Source organism: Sebastes umbrosus, chromosome 8 (genome assembly GCF_015220745.1).
Source record: "Sebastes umbrosus isolate fSebUmb1 chromosome 8, fSebUmb1.pri, whole genome shotgun sequence".
NCBI classification, from domain to species: Eukaryota; Metazoa; Chordata; class Actinopteri; order Perciformes; family Sebastidae; genus Sebastes; species Sebastes umbrosus.
Window position 1 is genome coordinate 21,479,632 of NC_051276.1, and position 25,432 is coordinate 21,505,063.

The 25,432-nt window shown below is 41.2% G+C and overlaps 1 protein-coding gene and 1 long non-coding RNA gene across 3 annotated transcripts; one reads left to right on the forward strand and one right to left on the reverse strand.

The window, feature by feature from the left end:
• Positions 1-525: 525 nt before the first annotated feature.
• On the reverse strand, positions 526-24,991 carry antxr1a (ANTXR cell adhesion molecule 1a). The gene is made up of 18 exons (XM_037777288.1): positions 24,471-24,991; positions 21,169-21,240; positions 20,996-21,067; positions 20,391-20,472; positions 20,172-20,205; positions 18,901-18,980; positions 18,199-18,267; positions 17,637-17,717; positions 16,752-16,812; positions 15,495-15,593; positions 12,852-12,921; positions 12,658-12,736; positions 12,226-12,321; positions 10,202-10,243; positions 9,217-9,312; positions 8,632-8,799; positions 7,721-7,801; positions 526-2,971 (listed from the first exon to the last, which is right to left on the reverse strand). Exons 1-18 carry the CDS (start codon positions 24,650-24,652, stop codon positions 2,525-2,527), a joined length of 1,911 nt encoding a protein of 636 aa, XP_037633216.1. The 5' UTR covers positions 24,653-24,991; the 3' UTR covers positions 526-2,524.
• LOC119492677 lies at positions 23,382-25,263 on the forward strand. Of its 2 annotated transcripts, none has more exons than XR_005207835.1 (3): positions 23,382-23,400; positions 24,415-24,678; positions 25,025-25,263. It is a non-coding gene; the product is annotated as an uncharacterized LOC119492677 (long non-coding RNA). The 2 variants fall into 2 exon arrangements; XR_005207834.1 differs by lacking the exon at positions 23,382-23,400 and adding an exon at positions 23,800-23,866.
• The last annotated feature ends 169 nt before the right edge of the window (positions 25,264-25,432 follow it).

Sequence of the window (25,432 nt, forward strand, 5' to 3'; positions counted from 1 at the left end):
ATATTTTGTCGGTATCACCCAGCCCGTAGAAGTGTGATGCTATTTTAGAAGTGAAACCCAGTGTTTTTTAAGGCTTGTTTGATCAGTAAAAAGTCCCTGATAATCAGTAGTTGATGAATAATATTTAGATATAGATAAGCACATGGATTTCAGTTTGAATACTGACTGATCTCACGCACATGAGCTGATTTTTGATAATCTAATCTGCCATGCAAGCTGTATGTAGGCCAGACACTCATAGTGCTGCCAAAGTCTGGAGGAAAATCTATTCAATAAACTCACTAATTAAGGTCTATAGGGTTCATCTCTGATTTAAATGTTTTATACTGATGATGAACTCCACCCAAATTCTTCCTAAACAATTCTATAAAAGGAGACGGCACCCAGAATAACACTAGCACCTATTGTTTTAATCATATGGGAGACGTCTGTGTAATAGTTATATTCTGTGATGTAATGTTTATATAGCATACGTTAGACATCTGTGCTGTAATTCTTAAAGCAGAGTGGAAACAAAAGCTGGCAGCAGACTCAGTGACATCTTGCACTGAGTTTGCCTGACATGGAAAATCCACTGAAAACAGCCTGATAGAAAACATTCATGCATATTGTCAGATGTTAATCAAAGTCACTTTCTTTGAGACATTCAGAAGCTCGTTACTCCGCTCTGTCCCGTCCGATGTCCCCACATTATGTCACACACGATTAGCACCAGGACACCTAGCCTGCAGCCTGTCCACATTTCCTGAGGATTAGCTGGTGTCTAATATTTTCCAAGATAGCTCACTCCATTCGTGCATGTGACATAATGCAACATATGAACATCTGGGATTAGTTAGCCGTGCTCTGCATATTCTTTTCTCTCTTTTTTTTTTTCCATCACAGGGAGGGAGTGAGGTGCTCTGTGCTTTTTTGCAAATAGCCACTGTCCACAGGGTGAACCCGTTGATCCCTGCAGCAATATCTGTTGTATAACCGACTGTGAAATAAGAGAATACAGAAGTTCAATTAGAGTGTTACAGAATATCCCTTTTGGTGAAAGCTTAGAAAGTACATTGTCAGGAAGTAAACCACGACAGTTTACAGATCAGTAACAGAAAGACAAAGAATCCACTTTTATACATTTAAATTGTTTACTTTCATTTTGAATGAAACAAACAAGGTGTCACTGTGCTGTACTGGTGGAAAGTTACACATAGTCTTTGTCTTTTCAGTGTTGCCATGACATTTATATAAGACTCTTTGAGTGAAAGACCCTTTCTGGTTGCTTAAGATGAGCTTGCAATCTGCACTGAGACTCTGATCACCATCAAAGAACAGCTTCATATTATTAACCGTTAATTTAATCTGCACTGAACTTTATATGACCCATGAAACAACATTTTATCTTTTATCGTGTCCCATGCTTTGAGGAATTGAAAATCACCCTGTGCAAAAGAAACACTGGTTGTCACAAATCCGTGTAGTAGACTTTCTTTTGGACACACACGCAGATATCTGAACACACATGGTTATATCAAAAATGATTATTTACATAAAACCCCTTTGCTAGAGGCCGTGGGTTGATGAACAAGACGGTGAGCAAAGCGTTTCCCTGACTCTGACATATTCTTGTCTACATATTGATAGACGGAGCATATGCAGTGATTGCAGTCATCTTGGTCATGCAGGTCAGTTATAGTAACAGGGCTAAAAATGCATTGGTCACCCTGATGTGCACAAAAAAATGGGCCAGCTGTGACTCACATTCGGCTGGTTTAATTTGGCACGGTAGTCAGATACGTTGCATTGCTGTTTCAATACTGTACATGTGTTTATCGGCAATGGCTGTTTTTCTAACATGAAAAATGTGGTCTGCTCGACAATAAAAAGTACAAATAAAAATGCATTTGTGTTGTATAAAACAAGGTAGAAATGTTAAAAAAGAACAACTCAAACACTTGCATGCAATTGCTCAACATTCAAGAGTACAACAACGGGGATTTTTCTTCTTAATCATCCTAAATTTGTTGTATGAGGAACATTTGAAACATGAGTCTTTTATCTCTTATCAGGAAATGTTACACAGGCACATATTTTAGTGTTGTGATCATTTGAACACGACTGTGCTTTAGTTTAGTACAAGCTGTTGTTCCTCTGCTTGGTCAGGATTCATACAATCGTGCGTCCGCATGGAGGGGACAACGGGGCCATGAAGCAGCTCTGAGGACCACGGAGGCGAATGTTTCTGAGCCGGCCTGCATGACCTCATTTGTAGGGAATGTCTGTGTAATTCAAGCATCCGAGCAATTGCACTGTTGGGCTAAATGTGTACAAAAAGTCACTGTAGACAAATAGCTGAAAACATGTCCTCACTGGTCCACTTCACAGGGCAGAAAGGCCACAGTTCACTGAGCGTGGCACGAGGCACTCGCAGGTCCTCGCCATGTACAATCAAGGATGGTCATGTGCTGATTGTTGGTGGGATCCTTGAGTTGCCTTTTTTTAAATCCTATTAAATTCTCTACCATCTGCTCCGGGAGCTCTACAGGCCAGGGCGAGGAGGTGGGCGGGCAGGTGGAGGGGCTCGCCCCGGAGGAGGTCCCTGTGGAAGAGGAGGCAGGGACCCAGTCGGGGAGGCAGAGGGTGGAGGGGTGGCAGAGGGTGGAGGGGTGGGTGGGAGTGCTAGGGGGTCAGGAATGTACAGGTTGGTTGGAGGAAGAGCCCGGTTGGGAGGTGGCGTGTAAGGAGGGGGCGTGATGGAGGTGGGAGGGGGCGTGACGGAGGTGGGAGGAGGTGTTGGAGGCAGCAGCGGAAGAGTGCAGGTGGAGAACGTTGGAGATGATGGAGGGCTGCCGGGGCTCGGAGGAAGGTCGCCCTGCGGCGCAGGTGGATTCCTGCTGGGAGGGTTGTAGATGGGAGACGGGTGGTGGTGGTAGTCGGGGTAACGATGAGAGGGAGACTTTGAGCGGATGAGGTTCATGCATCTGCCCTGAAATATGAAAACAGGCCAGATTTTAGAGGAACATACAGTATAGTGATGATAAACAACCTGTCCTAACAACAACTGACGATGTATTATCGATAATCTCACTTAGATTTAAAGCCTTCCAAATGGCCTATTTCCCCCTCGCAACATTTTTCCATTTCCCTCGCCACAAAGAACATTTTTTGTGTGCATATATAATGAGATGGGCGTGTCCATGTTTATTTTTTAACTGTGTTTGCTTCTCATTTTGCCTCTTTGGTCAAAACTATTCATTTCATATAGTCTGGAGCTTGCAAAATGGCATCCTTGCTTGAAGAACTTTGCTTTTCTAAATCTGATTTCTTTGACCAAACGCAGAACTTACCTTCTTTGACAGCTGAATTAATCAAACATATAAAAAATGTCCCTTGCTGCTTTCTGCTACAGTTTGCATGGACTGATGACTACAGCAGATGGTGACTCTAACTTAAAGAAGCCTTTCCTATTGCCCACACACACCTATGACCTATAGGCAATAAACATTCTGTAAATCTCAATCACAGGTTTAGTCTTGGGCAATTATTCGTATGCTGTTTACTCAGCCTGACAAAATGACCTGCCACTACTCTTCCCCTGTCCAAACCGAAGTGAGGTCATGCAAGAGAGGCTATCATATTCCAGAAACGAGCTACACCCCTGGAGCAGCTGCACCGAGGGGATCAGGGAATTGCAGTGGGCTGATGATAAGGGATGACAGCGCTGCTCTGTGTACCTCCCATTGACCAACATGTTACACATACATACATGCAGGATGGAAAAATAAACTCTAAACCTATGTTTAGTGTGTGAGGGACAGTGAATACCTTGGATGTTAATGGAATATTTGTTTGGACCAAAGAGTATAGAAGCAAAGAGACAAAACTCAGGTGTTTTCGCCATTCTGGATGATTATAATATTTATAATATTTTATTGTTCAACACAGGCCATTTCGGTAGAATATGACAATAGAAGAGAAATACATTTGTTTTACTTTTGTACAGCACTTTTTAGGCGGACGTATTACTGGTGTCCGGTAGTCGCTTTCAGTCCAAAATGGCGGAAGCATATCTTTACTGCTGGGCGCTAATGTTGCGATTGAACGAACAATTCTTGGCATATATCATATCATATCATTTGATATGTACAAATTAATTTGAGATGAGTCCTGTTTCTTTTATTTTATGTTATATGTATATTTTTTGGGGGGTCCTCCCCCAGAAAAATTGGAGTTTCAGAAACTTTGTTTCCTGAATCCTGGTGACTCTGGTGAGGACTTTCTGGTGCACTGCATAGTATGCGATTTCAGACGATGTCCCATGTGTTAGGTGGCAGTAATGCACCTCTAAGCTGGTTTGCTAACTGACAATAAACACAGAAGAAGAAAGAAGAAGAAGAAGACCTCAAGGTAACACCCTCCACAGATGTTCAATTTAAGGGTGCACTGTTACAGCTAACTTAAAAATCGGTCAATACTGAAGAAAAATTAGATAAAAAAGTGTTTAGTTGTGTCTGGTGTTGAGTTTTTACCTTGCTGTGTTGTGCCCTGCTTGATTCCGTTACTAATTGCTAAAAACACCTGTTTTTAGAGGCTCAGAAATATATGACACATTACAGGAACCTGACTTTGGGTTTCTGTCAGACAGGCAGTAGGATCAACTGGCCTCCTCTCCCCCACCACTGCATTCATTTAGGGGAAGTTATAAAAGCAAGGCTTTGACAAGAGACTCCTAATTGCAACCAGAACAAGCTTGTTTACTGCAAATCATCAAGGATACTAGAGCCGAGCTGCTTTTTCCAGTGCACTAATGAAGAGCTTTATAGTGAGGGGGACTCACTCATATACTTCTAATTACAGGGTGGTGTGGTAGATCCACTTACTGTAGGCCTACTGAGGAAATGAAGCAAGGGATGTGACCCTCTGAATATAATTCTATTGTTTGACTGTGAGTGTAGTAAAGTGAGCTGGTCCACCTTAAAGGTCCCATATCGTGCTCATTTTCAGGTTCATACTTGTATTTTGTGTTTCTAATAGAACATGTTTACATGCTGTAATGTTCAAAAAACACATTATCTTCCTCATACTGTCTGCCTGAATATACCTTTAATTACCCTCTGTCTGAAACGCTCTGTTTTAGTGCATTTCAATGGAATTTCAACGGAATTGCGTTACTAGGCAACATTTAGGGTTCCCTGCTTTCCTGTCAGCTGATGTTATTTACATACACGTAAACTACTATACTAAATACTCATGTATATTTGTGACATCACAAATGGACAGAAATCCTAACGGCTTGTTTCAAATGCACAATTTCTGAATACGGGCTGTTTGTTTTTCTTCATATATTGAGCGTTTTGATAGTTTAACAGTATTTATATAGCACTTAAACTTGCTTTATAATGTAAAAGACCGGAAAATCTCACTTTTTACAATATGGGACCTTTAAAGATTGGTTCACCTTCAGGCTGATTATGCCTCAAGTGTAGCTTGCTGTGCTCCTCTACATAAACTGAATATGTTGCTAAACTGCCAGTTTCCTCAGTGTCCAACTGCACTGCATGTTACCTGGAAGCAAGACAAACTGGCCTTGCTGACTGATTGATGTAATAAACCCTTGTTTATTTGCCCATCTAAAAAGATGCCAAAGCTTAAGTCATAGCTAATTATTTTCGTAATATAACATCTTGTTGTTATCACACCAGAACTAGAATATTTTCTTGTTGACGCCAGTTTTGTATAAATTATATAAACTTAACTGCTGACCATGTGCCAAAGCATACCATACTGTCTTACACTGGATTGTCTATGTCCTTGAATATGCTGAAAGAAATCAGCACACTGTAAACATACATCAATGGTGTGTTGAAGACAATGCAGGACACAATGTGTGATCTCATTTTGATTGAAACAGCTCTAATTATGTGCTGTGTATGTAATGTGTTTTAGTGCTTTGGCTAGTTTTCTGTTAGTGAGATGTCTGTCAGTTGGTCCATAAAAAGCTGTAAAATGAACCCTTAAAAAGTCGTACTTCTTAAAAACACTGAATGATTGTTTGGCATTCTGTTGGCTTGTTATCACAAAATGTCACACATCTCTTGTAGCTACAGTATATGATGCTTGCATTGAGTGAAATATTTCTATTTTAATGGCTGCACCATGGATCAAAATATGTATTTAATAATTTAATGCACTTTTCTGCACTACCAGCTATAGAGCTGGCAAGAATCTGGCGATACGATACGTGTCATGATACAGGGGTTATGATTCAATATATTGAGATATGTTGTGATAATGTAAGCAATGTGACATATTGCAATTTTTTTTAAATCTAATTTTAGGAAAACTGTCATAGTATGAAGAGCACACCACCATACCATCTCCGTAAAAAAGTAATAATACGTTTTTTATGCAATCAGAGCAGTGGGATCTGCATTTGCATTTATCATTATCCCTGTAACGTCTAACATCATAGCCAGGGTCTGAAATTACATTTTTCATTTGTACCGGCCACTCAATTTTTTTGTCTGACACTTCTGAAATGTATGTAGAACGTTTTTGAATTGTAAATACTGAGTCATTGGTAACAGACATTAGAAATATGGAATATATCATATAATTAATCCCGGCCTACTATTAATTTAAGAATTGCTTTTTAAACTAATATTAACATACGAGAAACCACCGTTTACCCTGTATTTAACTTTACTTTTTGTGCAATCTGCGCCACTGTCTTCTACGAATCTTTGCATGTAAACTATTAGAAATCGATAGTGTTTTTGAGAATCAATACAGTATCACAAAATATTTTCTTACACTCCTTGCTTTACATACTGTATGGTTACGGTATCTTCACCTGTAAACTGGTCCTGTTATTCCTTCTCTACCTGTTTTCTTTTTGTTGAAACAGCAGCACTTAATGATGATGATGGCATCCTAACACATGGCCACATGAGTTTCATTCTTCCCAATTCAGTTTTGTACTCCTCTATGACTTCAGAGTCAAAACAGCTGTGTGCACCCTAAACATCGTTGTGAAAATAATTGGACCAGCATTTCCCCACATATATAAAAAGGCCTGCGTTTAACAGCAGACGTCGATGTGTGGATTGTTTGCACATTCACAACTGAAGCGGACTATAAATTCTCTAAAAACAGTACAGTAACCTTAACTAGAAATGATGCTAAATACTTGTTAAAATGTACACTTGGCAAGACGGTGAAGTAAATCTGAAAGTTTCTGAAGATCTTTTCTGCTCTTAGATCAAAGTGTCTTACTCAGGGAAAGATTAAGCATTACATAAACTCTTGTGGGTGAGGGATTATTTTATTATACACAGACTTCCCTCAGACTCATTTTTTCAACACTTGTAGATCCCACAGTCTCCGACTACATGTCAGCTGCCAACAGTAGAGGTCATCGCGCTGCTATCCCCCCACACTACAGCTGGTCTTTGAGGAATTACATTTGCCTTTTTATAATGACTCTCCCAGACGTCTTTACATTGCAGTGCACTGTAGCGAGGTGCTGCAGTCTAAATCCCAACTCACGCCAAGTTTTCCCATGAGCCTCGCTGCTGTGCACACTTCATTGCTCACAGCTGGTCCATTTTTTCAACATTTTCAGATACAAAAGAATTTCCTACTTTGCCAAAATGATAATGAACAGCCAAGACTTTACGTCAGTGGGTAAAATGTAGGCTGATTAATGGTTTCATGTCTTTTGAGTGATCCTTACCTTGTCACCTGGATGAGGTCTCATTACAGACACGCGGTCGTAGCCTTTTCTTAAAAGTACCCACAATGCATCCAGTTTGCTCTATGGGAACAGAGAAGGAATCAAACTTAATCTTAAATTACCTTTATTCTTAAAATCAGGTTTCCCTTTTGTTTTCTCTCCTCAAAAACACAGTTCCACACTGTGCACCTAACTCGAGCTGCAGAGAAACTATTACCTATTATCCACTATTATCCAATTCCTACTGCCACTTCACAGTGACAAACTGAAATGGTTTCAGTTCATCGTGAACTGACTCCTCATAGTTTTAAACACTGCAAATACTTTGAGGATAAGAGTAGAAAATGCAGCTGTTTTTCCTCACAAAACTGCTGGCTGTGCAGCCCTGCTCCCTGGAGGTCAGTCCAACAGGAGTCTGGTTTCTATTAGCAATCCCCCGCTGACTGCAGGCTTCACAGCGACTCCTAAAACCCCATGCTGGCCCCGGAGGAAAGGATTTACGCCAGTAGTCACCTTAGCATTATTACCTTAACACATCTCATGCTACTTTCACTATGGCATTTTAATAATGCTATTACTTACATATCCTCAGCCAGATTAACATGGAGTAATTTGTAACAGATGTTGTGCTTCATGCAGTACACATGCTAACGGATGAAAAAAAAGCATTTATCCCAGCCCAGCAGAACCAAACAATCCTGGATGCTTTAATAGATTAACATAAGCTGAGCTATATTCACAGACTTCGTAAAACAACAACAACCATTTCTACTTTTGTATGTTGAGCAGTTGAAACTCATCATTCCTATATGTTTGCCAGTTGTAGTTGTTGTCAACAATGAGACTTGAAAGAGCATCTGCAGACCAAACACAAGATAGTTTCCTCCTGGCTGTTTCTCTTTGTACTGTACCTTGATGGGTGAGTACCACTTGCGTGGCCCCGGGGGTTTGTGCATGCCGTTGTTGAGAACTCGCATGGGGGCCTCCACATAATCCTGATCAGGCATCTTAACTTTGGCATTTTTGGCCTTTTCCAGCTTTGCTCCTTCTTCGGTGGAGCCTTTCTCACCCCAGCGGACCTGAAAACCGGAAAGTATGGAGAGTCAGAGATGTGTGACGGTGCCTCACACTGCCTTTAATGTTTTACATCATTGGAAAAATGATGGAAAAAGATGGTCAGGATCGTTTAATTGTGAATCTGTCCGACTTGAAATCCATAGATGAGAGGCTTCATTGGTGCAATTAAAGTTTGATTGAGTGTTATTTGAACTTTCTGTAAGTGTTGCTGTCTTAAATCAATCAAACATCTTTAATTGACCCTTCGCTAGGTCCCGCCACTCGACTGCAGACTGGCCAATCATAGTGTAGCATTGGGCAGCTTCGACGAGGCTCCGACAACTACACGACTCTGCTCCATATAGACTCTCATGCAATTGTTTCATTGTTAATTAACAAAACAGATTAGTTTAGATAACTTGAGATTTGCTTGATCTCACCTCCATCCGTTTGATTCCCCCAACTCCTCTTCCTCCGTAGTAGGAGGCGTCTACAGTCGGCCATTTCTTCTTAGGGGCTTCAAAGTCGTCATCATCCTGTGGGAGAGTGACAGGAAGTAGGCTTTGTATTTATTAATGAGCCATTTGACAGGCTAGCTAGCTACAATTAAGGGGCAATAAAAGGGTAAATTCACTGTTTTTTACATGAATGCATGCATACCAAATGAACACCAAGGAGTTATACCTGGTATAAATACCCTATCACTGGTCACTAAATACCTCTCCGTCTTCCCTCCCCCACTCCAAACCCAGCCCTTATTTCTGTCCCCTCTGTGCTGTTTGTCAGATCAGAGGAAATTAGAAAGCCCACTGGCCAAGCTTGTTATGTTTTAGCTCTTTAATACACCCTGTCTGACTCATAATCTACCAGGATGTCAGACATGGGAAGCCATAATGAAGGCTGAAAGTTGTCTGTGAAGCCATGGTTGTCATGGAGTCTGTTTTTGGAATAGATTTTACATGTTTAAAACAAATTTTCAGTTTAATTGGTGCAAATAAATGCAACCTGGTGTGTCCCGCAGTCGCATGTCAGCTTGCTCTTATTGCATTGTGAGTTTGGGCAGTCGAAATGTATTTTAACAACATGAATTTGTTGATCAAATTTATGTGAAATAATTTCACTAAATATTCCATGACGGTCCAAAGAGCTCCACAGGAAGTGATTTGGAAGACATGAACACAAAAAGAGAGGAGGGAAAAAAGTGAGGATTTCACTGTTATTCTAAGAGGGCGTTAACTCACATTGGATGAATTACTAGATGAGTGAAATCAGAGTTTTAGGCCAAGTAGCTAGTGGATGACGCCGTATGGTGATTGAGGTTTAAAATACACAACCTAAACACTGGCAGCTGTCTGAATCTTTAAATAATGAGCTTTTCTTTGCAGTCATAAGAAACAGAGCGAGTGGAGACGGTGCAGCTCCTACCGAACTCTCGTCCACAGCTGGCGGAGGGGGTTCATGGATGATCTGTGGAGGGGGAAAAAGATTGCATGAGAGGAGAAGAGTGGGGCGGGACAATGAACATCACAAACGCATATCAAAATTGATTTTCATGTAGTTTGCAATGTGTCCTCTGTGTGCAACAAGATACACAACACATCATTGAGGAATTGTTTTTTTCACTGCACTGACCTAGAAATCTGCTCTCCAGATTTTTTTTGGCCTGAGATTGTTGATTAAGAGAAGGGAAGAGTCTCTCATAAGTACCATATTATTTGCTCCTACGTTCTGCATGGAGCAGTATTATAGTATTTATACTTGTTGAGTATGTTGTGCAGCCGCTACACAGCATGATTACGCATGCACAGGATGTATTTTTAAGCATTTTGGTCTGCCTTGCACTATCCCCCCGTGTCCTTTCCCGTCACCACATGAGCCGTCAGTGTGTGTTTTCACCAGTCTACGCTAAATGCACTTGGCAAATTAAGCGATCCTGATTCTTATTTGTGATTTTTCCTCCACGCTTCTCCAAATCCTGGAGCACGAAACGATTCCCCATGGTAACCTCGCATCGCTTTCCGAAACAGACTTGCTGCACAGGCTCGAATTTGCAAATTTTAATGGACAAGAACAGAAAGAGTAAAGGGAGGGACAGCCATGTTGTAAAAGCTGACATCTCTCTCTGGCAGTTCTCAACTTTCCCGTTTCCAGCTCTGGAAACATTGGAAGGGACTCTGAAGAGACACTACACTCTTCATTTGAAAGGAGAAATACAGATTTTTGACAGCGAGCGGCTGGTTACAAGGGAGTTTGCTGAAATATTGTGACATTGGCAGGTGGACCACTGTCTAAATAGTGGCACAGGCATGTTTTTTCCCGGGCACATTTCCTCTTGTTAATGTATCCCGAGCATAAAAATACTTTTCATGAAACTTTATATTTATGGTGAGTTATTTTGCTTCCTACAATCTCATAGTAACAAACATATCAATCCAAAACAGCTTATTTGAGTTTTTGTTTCCACAACACTAGCTGGAAATTCAAATGATTCAATCGGCCTCATTATTGATGGAAGAATTTGTTAATTCTTTAGTTTTCCAGTGAATATACTGAGGAAGTATTGAGAGGTGATACCAATGGATGTATAAAGAGAACTGGGTACAGCGTCGGAGGCGATGCCCCGTTCATTCCTATGAAAGTTTCTCAGTCGCGCATGAAGCAAAAAAAGTTTGACCTTCGAGTATGAAATTAACTGGATCTTCCTGCGATCTTGCGCATCCATTTGGGCCAATAAAGCAGGAGCAACGTTTCCTTTATTTTCGCCTCCCAGCCCTCGGTCCATCCTCGGTCTGGGGCAAACTCACATGAACGGAGGAAGATAAATAACTCTGGATTCGGCTATTAGTGCATTTTACAACTTTTAGGACCTAATGATTTAAGTAAGGACTATTCAAGTGTTTGTACCGGGAAGTTGATTTAGCTAAAATTATTTACAGACGTCTCTTTCCCAATGTAAGTCTACAAGAAAAAGTATTTTTGTGCCCAATATCACGTGAGGGACACAGAAGTTGTAATTCCACCATTTGTCCCCTATTTATAATTTGCTTAAAAACCCGGCGCTATTCCCGGGGGCTTGGGTGACACTCAGAGGTCACCTGCTGTGACCTCTGGAAACAAATTATTTAAACAGCAGCATAATTACCTAAACACACGTTCACCCGGTGGCCTTGACCTCTTCTGGCCTAAATTCAGCGCCCTTATTGACTCATAGACCCTAACCTTCTCACCATGGGAATGTTGTTTAGGTTAATAAGATGCCTTCAGGGGGCGTTAGCCAGACAAAACAGACCTGGAAAAGACATTTCTCTCTGTCTTATTGTCTGCAAACAATGTCACTGCATTCCAAAAGTGTTTGAAGCCATCTAAAATTTGAGTAGAGTAGACCATGGAGCTATCTGTAAAGCAGCATGTGCATGTTATTATTGCACTGGTGTTTTAAGAAAACTCACCACAGTGCAGCAGAGAGGCCAGAACCACCAGAGGAGAGCCAAGATCAGGAGCAGCATCAGGATGAGCAAAGCTATGGCCAGGATGGTCCCATCAGACTGTGACAGAGACAGACACGTCAACACAGACTCTCTGAGCATGCAGAGCCATGAGAGCCAGAACCACTTCTCAAGGCTTAATGCTGTTCTCGGGAAAGAGGCTCTATTGGTTTTTATCTTCCATGGAATCAGTACTTAATGACTGTGATTCAGCTGATGCTGAAATACTTTAATTAAACAGCATCCATCATGTAGATATCTCCTTAAAGTGTGTATTGCACTGTTTGGATTGGTTTGTTGTCTATTGTTAGTGCTATTTTTTTTACAGTTGGAGTGCATCATTAGCCAAAAGAACATAGTTTCAACACTAAATGCTGCCACATTATATGTACTCACACAGCCCACAGTGGTAATGGTGACCGAACTGGAGATGAAACTGAGACCTTCGTTCATACTGACATAAAGGTTTGCTGCCCTGGAAAAGGAAAAAAGAAAAACGTCTCGGCTGTCACTTATGCGGCACCGTAGAAAAGCACAGTGGATGGTGTCATATGAAACTCGCATTTATTTTAATACATTACAGGACTTACATCCCCTCCTCTTGAAGTACTGGTGCAGGGCAGAGAAGATAAGTATCTTCCACAATCAAAGGCTTCACCACTAGAGAAGAGGAGGGAAAGGGGGTCATGAAAAAAGGATCAGCCAAACGTTCCACTCTTGTAACAGTCAGTATTCACAGACATGTAAAACTGAGTTTTACCCACAAATCATGACCTGTATCACCTTTCAGATTATGTCATTGTTTAGCCTGATTACAATCTCACTTTACTGACTGAATGATGCCACATGACTTCATTGTAATTTAATAAGTACGCACATGTCAACAAAAGTTAAATGAAGTCACATCTTTCACCGTAACTCGATTAACAAACTGGCTGAGAGGAGTGTTTCTTCAAGACATATGCTTTGTTGTCTACTGTCTGAAGACATCTGTGTGAAACACCAGTACCACCGCAGCCTTTGTTTTTCAGGCAAATGTAGATCCTCTCCCTATCCAGCTGGCTTTTAGGAAAGCGGCTCCAACAAGCATCGTCGCCCAAGCCTGTCTGTTTATACTGGCAGGGGGAGAGCATACCCCAGAACTGAGGAAATCAACACAAGCAACCGCTTGGGTCGCGATTTGCTCTTCTCTAGAAACACCATGCAGAATGAAGGAGAGGGGGGGGGTGATCAACGCTGCCAAAAACAGCTCACAAACTGGGCCAGATATGATCCCCTCAGAGTTCACCTCTGCACCCACCTCGCACTCAGAATGGTCTGACGCTATTAAAGCATGACGAAAATGCGTGAGAGCCTTCGTCAAACGTCAAATTACAGCGAAGTCCAATAAAGAGCTGGTGGGAGCTGATCCTGCAGATTTCCACTGTTTAAATCTCTTGAGGATTAAAATACTGGCAAACATCCAGAATCCAGGTCATGATGTTTTATTGGACTGTTTACTCCCCCAAGCCGAGAGAGAGAGGTCATGTTTTACTGTGAGGTGCAGACAAGACAAGTGCCCACTAAGTTCAACTGTAACCATAAAGTTAATTGGAATTACTGTTTAAGATGATGGCAGATGTGCAATCTCTGAGAGACTATTCACTGGTACGGACTGTCGGCAAGGTCAATTTACAGCAGCATGTTTGAGTTGTTGAAGGAATTTACGTAAATTATTTGAATTCATCAAACAGAATTGTCTCGGTATTAATATCATGTTAATAATACACATATGATAATATTGTGTAAATAATCCAGCGTCTCTTAAAAATGCTCAATAAACAAATTTAGCGATTCGACGTTTTTTTATTTTCTGTAGATATCGTGATTGTAACGTTATTGTGAATTATTTTTGCCACGATAATGAAATGATGAAATGAAAATCTGATATTTTGACAGCCCTAATTCACACTGTTCAATATTGTCCATGGCAACATCTGTCACCAAAGCAATGGACAGCTCAGGACAGGGCCTGCCAATTCCCAGCCCGCCAGACTGTATTTGCTGCTACTTTTTCCTGGAGACACAAACTCAAACATAGATTCATCTGCTCAACACATGCAGTTAACATATTGCTGCTTTCCTTTTTACCATGTCACCATATTTGCAAAGTATGCAGAGGCGAGAGCGGGGGAGTCAGCGGGGGCAAGTAAAGAGAAACGTTTTTTTTCTTATAGCCACACATCACATATTAATCTCCGGGCGAGCCAACCCTGGCCTAATTATTTACATTTAATGTTTACCCCTGATGTGAAGTAAACAAGTTCCAGAGGATTGCGTGTAAACAATCTAGAGAATTGAACAAATCTGGAGGAGTATACTGGTAAGTATAATGGGATTGACATAAGGAGATAATTTCACTCAAATTGTTTTGTCTGCAGGAAGTTTGATGTTGTATCACGCAGATATGATTATGATTCTGAGGAATTGTTAAGTTTCATTAATACTGAGAACTTTCTTTGATTCAAAGTGCAAGTACTGACAGTCCCTGTGGATAGCTAATACATACTGCATGTGTGCTATCATGCATGCTATAAAATACAGTGTAAACATGAGAAAGCAGAACAGATCAGAGTATTTGGAAGACAATGAAGTCCAGCTGTCTGATAAAGTCATGGAGATGACAAAAAAGATAAAAAAGAAACCCGCCTGTTCACCACCTCTCCTTTAGAGGAGCAGATATTTTGTTTGCACCTCAGTGCTGGTGAATATCGTGCTTTGTAATTAGACCAGTACGTTCTGCAGCTACTGTGGCATGCCTGGTAGGAAGTGGTTTTAACAACTAAACCACCAGTAAAAGAAACTGGCTGTATCCTTAAGGCCTTTTTTCCTCCTTGTACCTCGTGTGTGGTACTCTACTTCTCCAGTATCTCTTGGTTCCGGCTGTAAAATTACACAATGCGTTGTTTAAAACAACAAAAAACATGAGTAACATCAGCATGGCTGTTTGTTTGATCGCAGAGGAGTCCAGCTGTGCGGATGACTTGGTGTTTGACTTTTTGGGAAGCTCAGTGAGGTATCATTCAGATGAATGTTACACTCCCATGTTTATTCCAGCTGCTGTTTTTATTGCGCGTGGTCAACTTTGAGTCAATGTGTACTCAGTTAAAACACTCATGTGTGACGAAACAGTGCATTTACTGGATTAGAGGTTGTTTCAACACTTGGGAAATGTTCAGCGATGTTTCACTCACTCTTGGTGAGGGTGTCGTTGATGCGGAAACTGCATAGGACCTTATCGACGTTGCGGGCGTGGAGGAATCCATTTCCTCTCACCACCACCTGGAAGGACTCTGAGCGAGGAGAGGAGAAACACAAACATCAGCTCAGGAATTGAAAATACATGTATCTGTGATTGGCGTGTGATTTTTGTGCTGGTTTACATTTTTAACCATTAATGAGGTGGCTGTTACATTTCTTGACACCAGCTGTATTTTGCTAGTAAGTTGAACAGTCTGTCTGCCTGTGTTGAACAAGGAGTGACGTTGCCGAGAGCTTTTCATGCTGTTAGCCGTAGTGTAATGCAGAGCGCGTCCTACTAGTCAGAATATGTGATTACAATATTAACGAGTTACCCAAACATTGTTATTGCATTATGTTCAATTATAGTGTTCGTGTCGGCGCAAATCGGACAACAAATCGCAGATACTGATATATCTGTGAAAGGCTAATATCGGCCGATTAAATCAGATGAACGATAAATCGTTCGGGCTCTAGTATCTGTTATTAGAGTGTGTTAATAAGAGGTAATAGGTAATGTCACCACTATATGTAGAATATGTAAGGGATAATATACAGCGAGCCGGTCGTTATTGTGAAATAAACTCCGACAGGGCGGAGCGGAGGGGTCTCTCATTGCCCTGAAAGGGTTTATTTCACAAAAATGACCCGCTAGTTGTACATTATCCCGGTTATTACACGGGAACTGCGCCCATAGCAACGGTTTGTTATACATAGCAACGGTCTGCTGTAAAGAAATAACAGACCATAGAACGCCGTGATTGACCAATCAGGATCGAGTATTCAATAAAGCTGTGTAATAAATACACATAGTGTAGCCTACATTTATTTGTCTGTACATGTCTTTTAGGCAAATATGTGTTCATGTATGAGACAACATAAAAATCAGATAATATTTCCTTATTTGGTGCAATAACAATGTTTTACGGACGTGTCTGTGTTTTATCAAATGTGCTAGCCCAGTTTGTGGTAAAAGGAAGGATTACCACTTCAATACTTTTTCTACATATTGGCTTTAAATATGGTCAGAAAATATATATTCAGACAGAAAAAAAAGTTGATTTAGCAATTATTAGTTTTACACATACAACAGGAAGCCAGTGTCAACAAGGGTTAAATCATGTAGGGTCAACTAAGATGTGCTACAGTCTGATTTCATTCATTAAGTGGCCTGATGAGGATGAACAGGAGGTAAATCTTCCTCGTCTTACCTCCTGCACAGATACTAGAGGGCTCTGCTGCCAGGATCTCGATACAGGACTTCTTCAGGATCTGAGGAGATGAGAAGAAACACTTTTCAGCAGCCAGCCAGCAACTCTCAGATGTTGGAGCATTCTTAAACGAACCAACAAACTCTTTTACTCAACCACAGCCATGACTTTATGTGGCAATTAATTAACCTTTCCCCCCTGGGGTCTCTGGCCTTGAAGTTTCTATTTATTTTCATTTGTGTAGTGCAGATGTATCCGTACTCGATGCTTTCTAGGAACTTACTAACCGTAACCCTGAAGACGAAAAAGACTGATTCATGACCCCCTGCCCCGCTCACGTGAATGAGAAGCGACGGCTTTGACTTTGCTGTTAATCAGCTCCAGATGACAGTCAGCTGGCTGACCTTTAACTCCGCTCAACAAACCTCGTATCACAGTGACAACAGCCCTTCACGCCAAACTGGCTTTCGTTTCTCGAGCTAGCAAATACAAAAATTGAAGTCAACACCACTGAAGTGGGTCTTTAGAGATACAGCACACGCTTTGATCGTGTTTGGCCAGACGTCAGCCGTGATGATCAAAAGCAGAGGAGTTACAGTCGCAGCAGGTTTTCCTGGAAGTCTGTTCCTGGCTGGGCTCCATGGGTGGAATAACTTGTTGTGCTTTAAATCTGTTTTCGTCTCGTTTCCTGTTTGCTATTTGAGCAGCGTGTTGACGGAATAAAGAAGTAGTGAGAGAGGGATCACATGAAGTGCATTAAAGCAAGAGGATTTCTTGTGGACCTTCTAAGACACGTTACTTTTCAACTCTATCGGTCCTCAGTGGCACTACTGCTGATATATTCAACGCAAGTGCTGTTTTAACATGTTAGTGGGTTCTGCTCACCGAGTCGATGACTCCTTGCAAAGCCTCAAATCCATCATTTACTGGGAAGACGTGGTCCTTACTGTCAGCAATGTTTGCCAGCTGTAGAGGAAACAAGTTATTACAGTCACAAGCGACTTGCACACTTATTCATGCAAGACACAATTGATTACAGGAGTGGCTCATGAAATTATCAACAACATTACCTAATTTCCTTGTTTCAGAAGACAAACTAAAACAATTTTCACATTTCTGCATAATGGAGGAAAGAAAGGCTTCTTAACTCACATTGTAATAGGCTACCAAATATGTGCATAACGCTAAGAGACATTTGACTTACATCTCATCTCAGAGTTGGCAGACTGAGTGCTAATTTGCAAAGCAGCGGATTGTTTTTAAATTGAGGTGAACTGTGCCTTTAAGTAATGCAAAGCACTTTATAACTACTCAAAAATACAGATTTTTTCAAAATAAAAGCTGGATTTACAAAGCTTTGAATTTAGTTGTTTACTATCCATTTCACTCCCTGAAGCTTAGACGTCATGAGACATTAAGGTACAGACTATAGGTTGAAAAAACATACCTGTGTCTCATTGAAGTCCTTCACCCCCACGCAGTAAACAGAGGCACCCAGACTTCGTGATCGGTTGGCCTGTCAAGTATGCAGATTCACAGCAAAAACAGGAAGAAGCTCAGCACCTGGGTTCAATTACACCTCGGCATTGCATAACATCAACCAAAACATAGTTAAAAAAAGGCTCGTGTTTGTCGAGATTTTACAAGAAGTTGAGCAACACCATGTTCCCGGTGATAATGTTATTCCTCGAATATTATATATGAATAGAAATGTCACCCAGATGTCTGCATGCAAAACAGAACACACAAGTCAAATACTCTGACTGTTGGTGCTGACACTGAACAACAACCTTGAGACCTCCCACAGCCGTCAAGTTGAACATTTACAGCTACTGGAAACATCAGCCCCACTTCATCCCCGCTGTTAACATGTGTGTGAGGGCGCTCAATCCCTAAGGCTTTCAAACACCTTTACCTGTAGGGCCTGAATGGTCTGAGGAGCGAATAAATCAGTACATGGACAGATGTGAGGAGAACGACTGGGCTCAGATGTGTAAATCTGACGGATACTCTGACCTCATTCTTCGAGAGGATCAAAGCGGTGATGTATCGGGTGTCAGTGTTTGATCTAGTCCATCGCAAGCTCAGTCGCACGTTCCACCTGGTTAGAATTTGCGTGACCCGTTTAATCTCTCTTTATCTCGCTCACCTCTCTCTCGGCGTAGTAGAAAAGGTCCTCGTGCAGCTCTCCATCTGTCAGAGCTATGATAACACTGGCAGTGCGATAACCTGCAGACACAAAGAATTTGGTTAACCCGCTGCAATTTCACACCCTTATCTTATCCTCCATTGCAAATAACCATGCAGCCCTTATTAAGATTACTGCCCTTTTGTAGTAATGCCAAATCTAATCACTTCTCTGATAGCATCTAAATGACATAATTATGAGTTACATCCCTGAAGGCCTCCTACTCAGAAATGAACACACTCATTTACACAAGGTCAAGGAGCAAATCCAACTTACTTAACGCAGTGCATCCCACCGGTTTTGGCTTGTGACACTTTAAAATATGTATAATAATATACATAAAGTAAATTCGAAGCCCTTCATTGAAGGTTAATCTGTAACCTTGAGCTGTGAGCAGGAAGTTTAATTTGAACTTTTTAAACACGACCCCTCAGATGTATCTTGTGACCCCCCTGGTTGGGAACAGCTGACAAATACCCACAGAAATAGACAAACTTGATCATACATTCAAAAAGTTCTGGTTTATCCTCAGTTACTTGAAAATGTTTGCTGTGTTTGCCTGTCTAAAGTCTGCGGGCAACTCTGGGGTCTGAAAAGTGAAGCCAATGTAGAAGTGCCTTAAACTTGCATTCTTTCTAATCGCCAGCAGGGGGCGACTCCTCTGGTTGCAAACAGAAGTCTGATTGTATAGAAGTCTATGAGAAAATGAGCCTACTTATCACCTGATTTATTACCTCAGTAAACATTGTAAATATGAGTTTATGGTGTCAATCGCTAGTTTCAAGTCTTCTTCAATACAGCATGATGTTCATTTAGTAAATTATGGTCCCATTTAGAGTCAAATAGACCATAAAGCAGGGTATGCTTTAGGGCATGGCTACCTTGTGATTGACAGGTTGCTACCACGGCGTTGTCCGGTCTGGGAGTTGTCCGTGTTTTCGTCTTATAACTTAAACCCTTTCACAGTGTGTTTTCAGTTCATGAAAGTTAATTATAACCTTTTTGGTCACTTAAAAAATGTTTTATTCAGCGTTCAGTCGTGCTTAGCTCTGCCCTCTCGTGCCACTTCTGGTTGCAAATAACCAAGATGTTGATGACCAAAAACCAGGATGGCGACAACCAAAATGCCAAACTCAAGACTTCAAAACGGCAGTCAACAAACCAATGGGTGACGTCACGCTGACTACTTCCACTTACAGTCTATGGTCTAAGTAAAGAAAAGTAATACTCACCTTCAGTGTTTCCATAGTATATCTGCTCACTGGCCTGTGGAAAATAGAAAAGCTGGTTTGAGACACTATTTATCTGGTAGCATGCAGTACATAAAGCAACACCTCCATGCTCTAACACGACAGCCATTTAGCTCTCTGGAGCGTATGATGTTTGTTCTGGAGCCAGTGTAGAGATAAAACAGATGCCAGCTCAGAGTTGGACATGCAGAGGCCGCTCACCCTCAGGATGCCCTCATGCATGAAGGTGTCCCCCCCTGGAAGAACCCTCTGTAGCTCCTCCAGACCTTTACGAATGCGTTCCCTGAGCAGACACACAGAAGACGAGACAATCCACATTACTGATAATCTAATCGAATTGAAAATATTTATTTTGTCGGATTCGTTCGTGAACATATACTTTTGACTACAACCAGGCGCTGCGAGGCGTGGTAACAGAATAACAGTTTCCATAAGGGCATCATTTGCAGAAAATACCAGCAATGTGTTACAGATGAATGAATTGAAACAGTATTGGTTTGTATTGGCTCGAGAAACTGTCACGCAGATAGACAGGAAATGAGCCCTGTGTAGAAGAAGATATGAGGGAAGCAGTGAAACAAAATATTTTGTGACAGATTAGACACACAAACTGTCCAGAGCGACGACACTGTGGACAGATCACAGTGAGGGAAAGTATCTGTCTGGAATTTTTCTTGGTCATAAAAATTCAGAGGGATCATAACCGTGTGGCCTGCGTCCATATCTGGCATAACACTCCTTCCTCTCAGCCGCATGATATAAAACAGCAAAGGATTAAAAGTGGTTTTGAGGGGCTCTGCACCCACCTGTCTTCTGTCAGGCTCATTAAGATCCTTCCCTCAGTGGAGAACACAATGAAGGACATCCGCAACTGTGGACTGGGGAGAGGAGAAGAGAAAAATATACTCTCACATCAGTGATCAGTTCTTGTTACATGTTTTTCCGCAGACACTTGATGACACATTAGGATTTTCTTTACCTTATGAATTTATGAGCTAGATGTTCAACAAAGTTGTAGATTTCTGACCAGTGATTCTGCACGCTCCCAGATCTGAGAAGAGAAAAGCCAAATTAATATGGGGATGTCTTTTTCAACCACTGCTGTGCATCTGAGCTGCATGTCCTCTTCTCTGTTTGAGTGATGTCAAATTAACAATAGACCATGGACGGACTATGAGACAATGGTCCCCTGGGCACAAACATATAAAACTCCCTCCATGCCTCTCACATAGAAGCAAGACCCCATATCAAAAGAGACACACAATGACTATAAATGATGCGTCCCTTTGAAGTTGTTTTGTGTCACTTTGTAGGCATCTTTATAGTTGTTTTGCATATTTTTCTAGCTGTTTTGGATCTCTTTGTAGATGTTTTGCGACTCTTTGTAGACATCTGTGTCTCTATAGTCATTTTGCATCTCTTTGTAGACATTTGGTGTCTCTTTATAGTTGTTTTGCATATTTTTGTAGTTGTTCTGCGTCTCTTTGTAGACATTGTGTGTCTCTTTGTAGATGTTTTGTGTCTCTTTGTAGACTTTTTGTGTCTCTTTTTAGTAGTCTTGCGACTCTATGTGGTCTTTTTGTGTGTCTTTGTAGTCGTTCTGCATCTCTTTGTAGTTATTCTGTGTCTCCTTGTAGTCATTTTGTGTCTCTTTGTAGTCATTTTGCATCTCCTTGTGGTCATTTTGTTTCTTTGTAGTAGTTTTGCTATTCTTTGCGGTCATTTTGTGTCTCTTTGTAATAATATTGTGTTTATAGTTGTTTTGCATGTCTTTCTAGTGTTGCATCTCTTAGCCTTTTGCATCCCTTTGTAGATTGTTTTATGTCTCTTTGTACTTGTTTAGCGTGTCTTTGTAGTACAGTAGTTTAGTTTCTCAAGTAGTCATTTTGCATCTCTTTATAGTCGTCGCCCCCTGACCCTTTGGGCCTCTGGGCCTATACCTGGTAGATCAGTAATCCATCCATGTTATAGACCTCTAAAGGGAAGAGGAGATTAGAAAGAGCCTGCAGAATAGTTTGCATGAGTAAATGCTTTGGGCAGCCCAGCTAGTTTACTCTGAAGAGTAGCAATGATGCCGTGCTCCTCAGATTACTGTTAACATCTTTATAATGCACCTGCAATTATACCAGTGTTATTGGAGTCGGATGTACGTACCCTCATTAAGCCTTCATGCAACCAGCTCTGTGATCACAACTAGGTCAATGTGGATGTTAATCGTCTTGCACTCTATTCCCTCTTTGCTAATAAACTCCAAACTGACCTTGTGTTATTCACATTTTTCCTTGATGTTTTTATTGGATTGTATAGCAACGGCCACACTGCTGTTGTTATGAAAGAAAGATGAAGGGATTAACGATTGAGGAGGAGAGAAGTTCCTCAGTATTTTGTATCATCTAATCTAATTATCTGCAGATATCAATATACAGTTGTATCTGGTTAATAAAGAACAGTTTGTGAGCTTGCATGCATCAGTGTTGATGCTTATCAAAATGTCTGTCATTTAAACTATGTTTTTAAACCTCCACACCCCCTGCAACTAATATCAAAACACCTATTTTGCCATTGTTACCATGACACAAGTCCCAGCACAAACAGCCCAGCCAATGGGCTGATACACTGGAACATCTGGATGTAATGGAGAAAGGGTAGAGCAGAGACAGAGAGGCGACAAGAAGGATCAGGCAGATAGAGCAAGAGGACAGTGAGGGCAGGTGGAGGACATCATTGCTAAAAGGTAGCAGAGCGAGCTAATATCCCGTCTGGAGAAAACACAGTATAAGAAAATGAAAAGGAACAGTTAATGCAGCGAATTGATGCCCGGCAATAAATGCTGTCAGTTCGCACATTTAATATAAATCTGGGTCGTTAAAACATGGCTCATGCTAACAATTACTCCGTATTACACTCAACTGCCTAATCTCTCCCCAGAGAAACAGCAGCGTGACTGGAGGTGGCACTGACATGTAATGTAAAACAACTGGAAAATCCATCACCACCTCTGGAGGGAGAGGGAGACTGCAATCCTACAATCCCGAGTTCAGATAAGAACAATGGCGAGTTGGATGATACATTTGTTGTTGACCTAGTTGGCAAACATTTTGGCTTGTGGCTAAAAAGAAATGTAATAAAAATAAGTAGTTTTAAGCCAGGTTTGAAAAACACAAATGTCATAAGGGAATCACTGTGTTACAGGCCAAAGGCAACAGCCTGGGTAAGTTAACTGTCAGTGCCAGATGAGCTGTGTACACCAGCCAGGTAAACACTGCTCATGACATTGACTCCTTTTTGAGAACCTTAAATTGTTTTCACTTGTCTGGCTTTGTTGACGAGATTGCTCAATAATTCCTGTTTAGCAAAATTTGTAGAGCATGGAGCTTAAAGTTTTATCTACAAATGCATCATGTATATCCTTCAGATAACTGCAAAATACGCTAAGAAATGAAAGGATATCATGCCTCATCAACATCTAATCAATATGGTCAAGGAGTTTTGTGTTAGTTTTGATCAGGTGCCCATGATGCATGGCTGAAAGGAAACACAGAGACCACCAAAAAGCAGGATAGATAAACATGGAAACTATTTCTAAATCAAGACCAACTTTGCAGGTAGGCCAAACATCCTGTGTCCTACTTGAGATACACAGACCATGTTAGAACTCCAAGACGATGCACTTACTGGTGAGCAATTCTGGATAAAAAAACTGCCCACGTGGTATATGTTGTGTTAATGAGGATGAACACCAAACACAACAGTCAGTCAGCTACAGTGCTTGCAGTCTGTGCTGCCTGCAGCTGACTGATGAGCGGGGGAACACCTAACAAACCACTAATCATTACCATCTGTAGACACACCACAAGCTAAAATATAGATCGAGGCCTATCAAAGCAATGCATCATCATCATCCAGTCATCAATTTTCCTGCATGACATGACATTAGAGGGGGCGTAACGATAACAGAAATGGGGATGACATCATGAAAACATTTTGGCAGACCATGATGGGAGAAGCACAGGACCAACATAAAATAATGCATATGTACTTAATATGCTTTCATGATAATGCATAAAATACCTTTTTTTAAGGCCATAAGTATAGACAGGTAGGTGGATTATTCAAGTCAAGCTCAACCAGTGGAGATAAATACTTAATTTTCTTTTAAATAATTCAAAAATAATGAACACATGTTCCTCAGACTTTAACATAAATGGCTTTCTCTTGTCAACAGAAACCATCATCCATCCCCTCTTAAGTGAGTCAGGTAATGTATGTCAGGTAACTCACTTGTCCAAAACAAAGTAGAGGTCAAAGCCCCCAAAGCATGAGGACGACCCAGCCTGCCTCCTGTCCTGGTTCGGTCCAGCGTTACCAGCAGTGAGAACAACCAGCGCAGCACCAAACACCACTGGAAGCCAGGAGCTTCTACTCCAGCACGAAGGCATTATTCCAGCTGCAGAAAATCTCATGACTTCAATACAGAAAAAGTTGCAAAGTTAATCCCTCCTTGCAGATTCTTCTTTCAATCCTTCACAGGCGTCTTCAGCATAAAGAAAAGCAATAATCCAAAGAAGAGCAGTGAGTGTAACTCAGAGGTTGAAGTGGAGGGGGGAGAGAAAGCATGAGTGTTGTTGGGACCCTCTCATCACGAGCTCTGACACAGCATGCACAAGGATGACAAGAGCTCCACAACCTCCCACTCTTGCTGCTTTTTGTTAATGACGAGACCATGCAACAGAGAGGTCCTCAGACCCTTGATGTCTAACTCTAAGAGTCTTTGCAAAACTTGTTTTTTTCAAGTCTCTCTCTCTCTCTCTCTCTCTTTCTCTCTCTCTCTGCAGAGGAAGAGAGTGATGAAGACAGTACAGTGGAAACACCAGAATCTGCTTGCTTGTCCTGCCGCCTGGTGGTGATAAGGGGCTGGTGGCTGCCTTTAAACCACCAGACCATTATTAGTGATGCACCGATCTGACTTTTTCAGTGCTGATACCGATAGCGATACCTGGGCTTTGGGTATCGGCCGATACCGAGTACCGATCCGATACCAGTGTTTAATTAATAAGCTGTAAGCCTCACTGTGTTGAAGTGACTGGGATCATTCTTTTATATGTAAGGCAACATCAGGCTTGACTTTAGCATTGCTGTCCTGACTTTGTAAAACAAAATGTAACAAATAAATATATAGATATAAATTTACTGAATTGTTATTTATTATTAAAATAATATATTGTACACCAGCAACTTGAAAA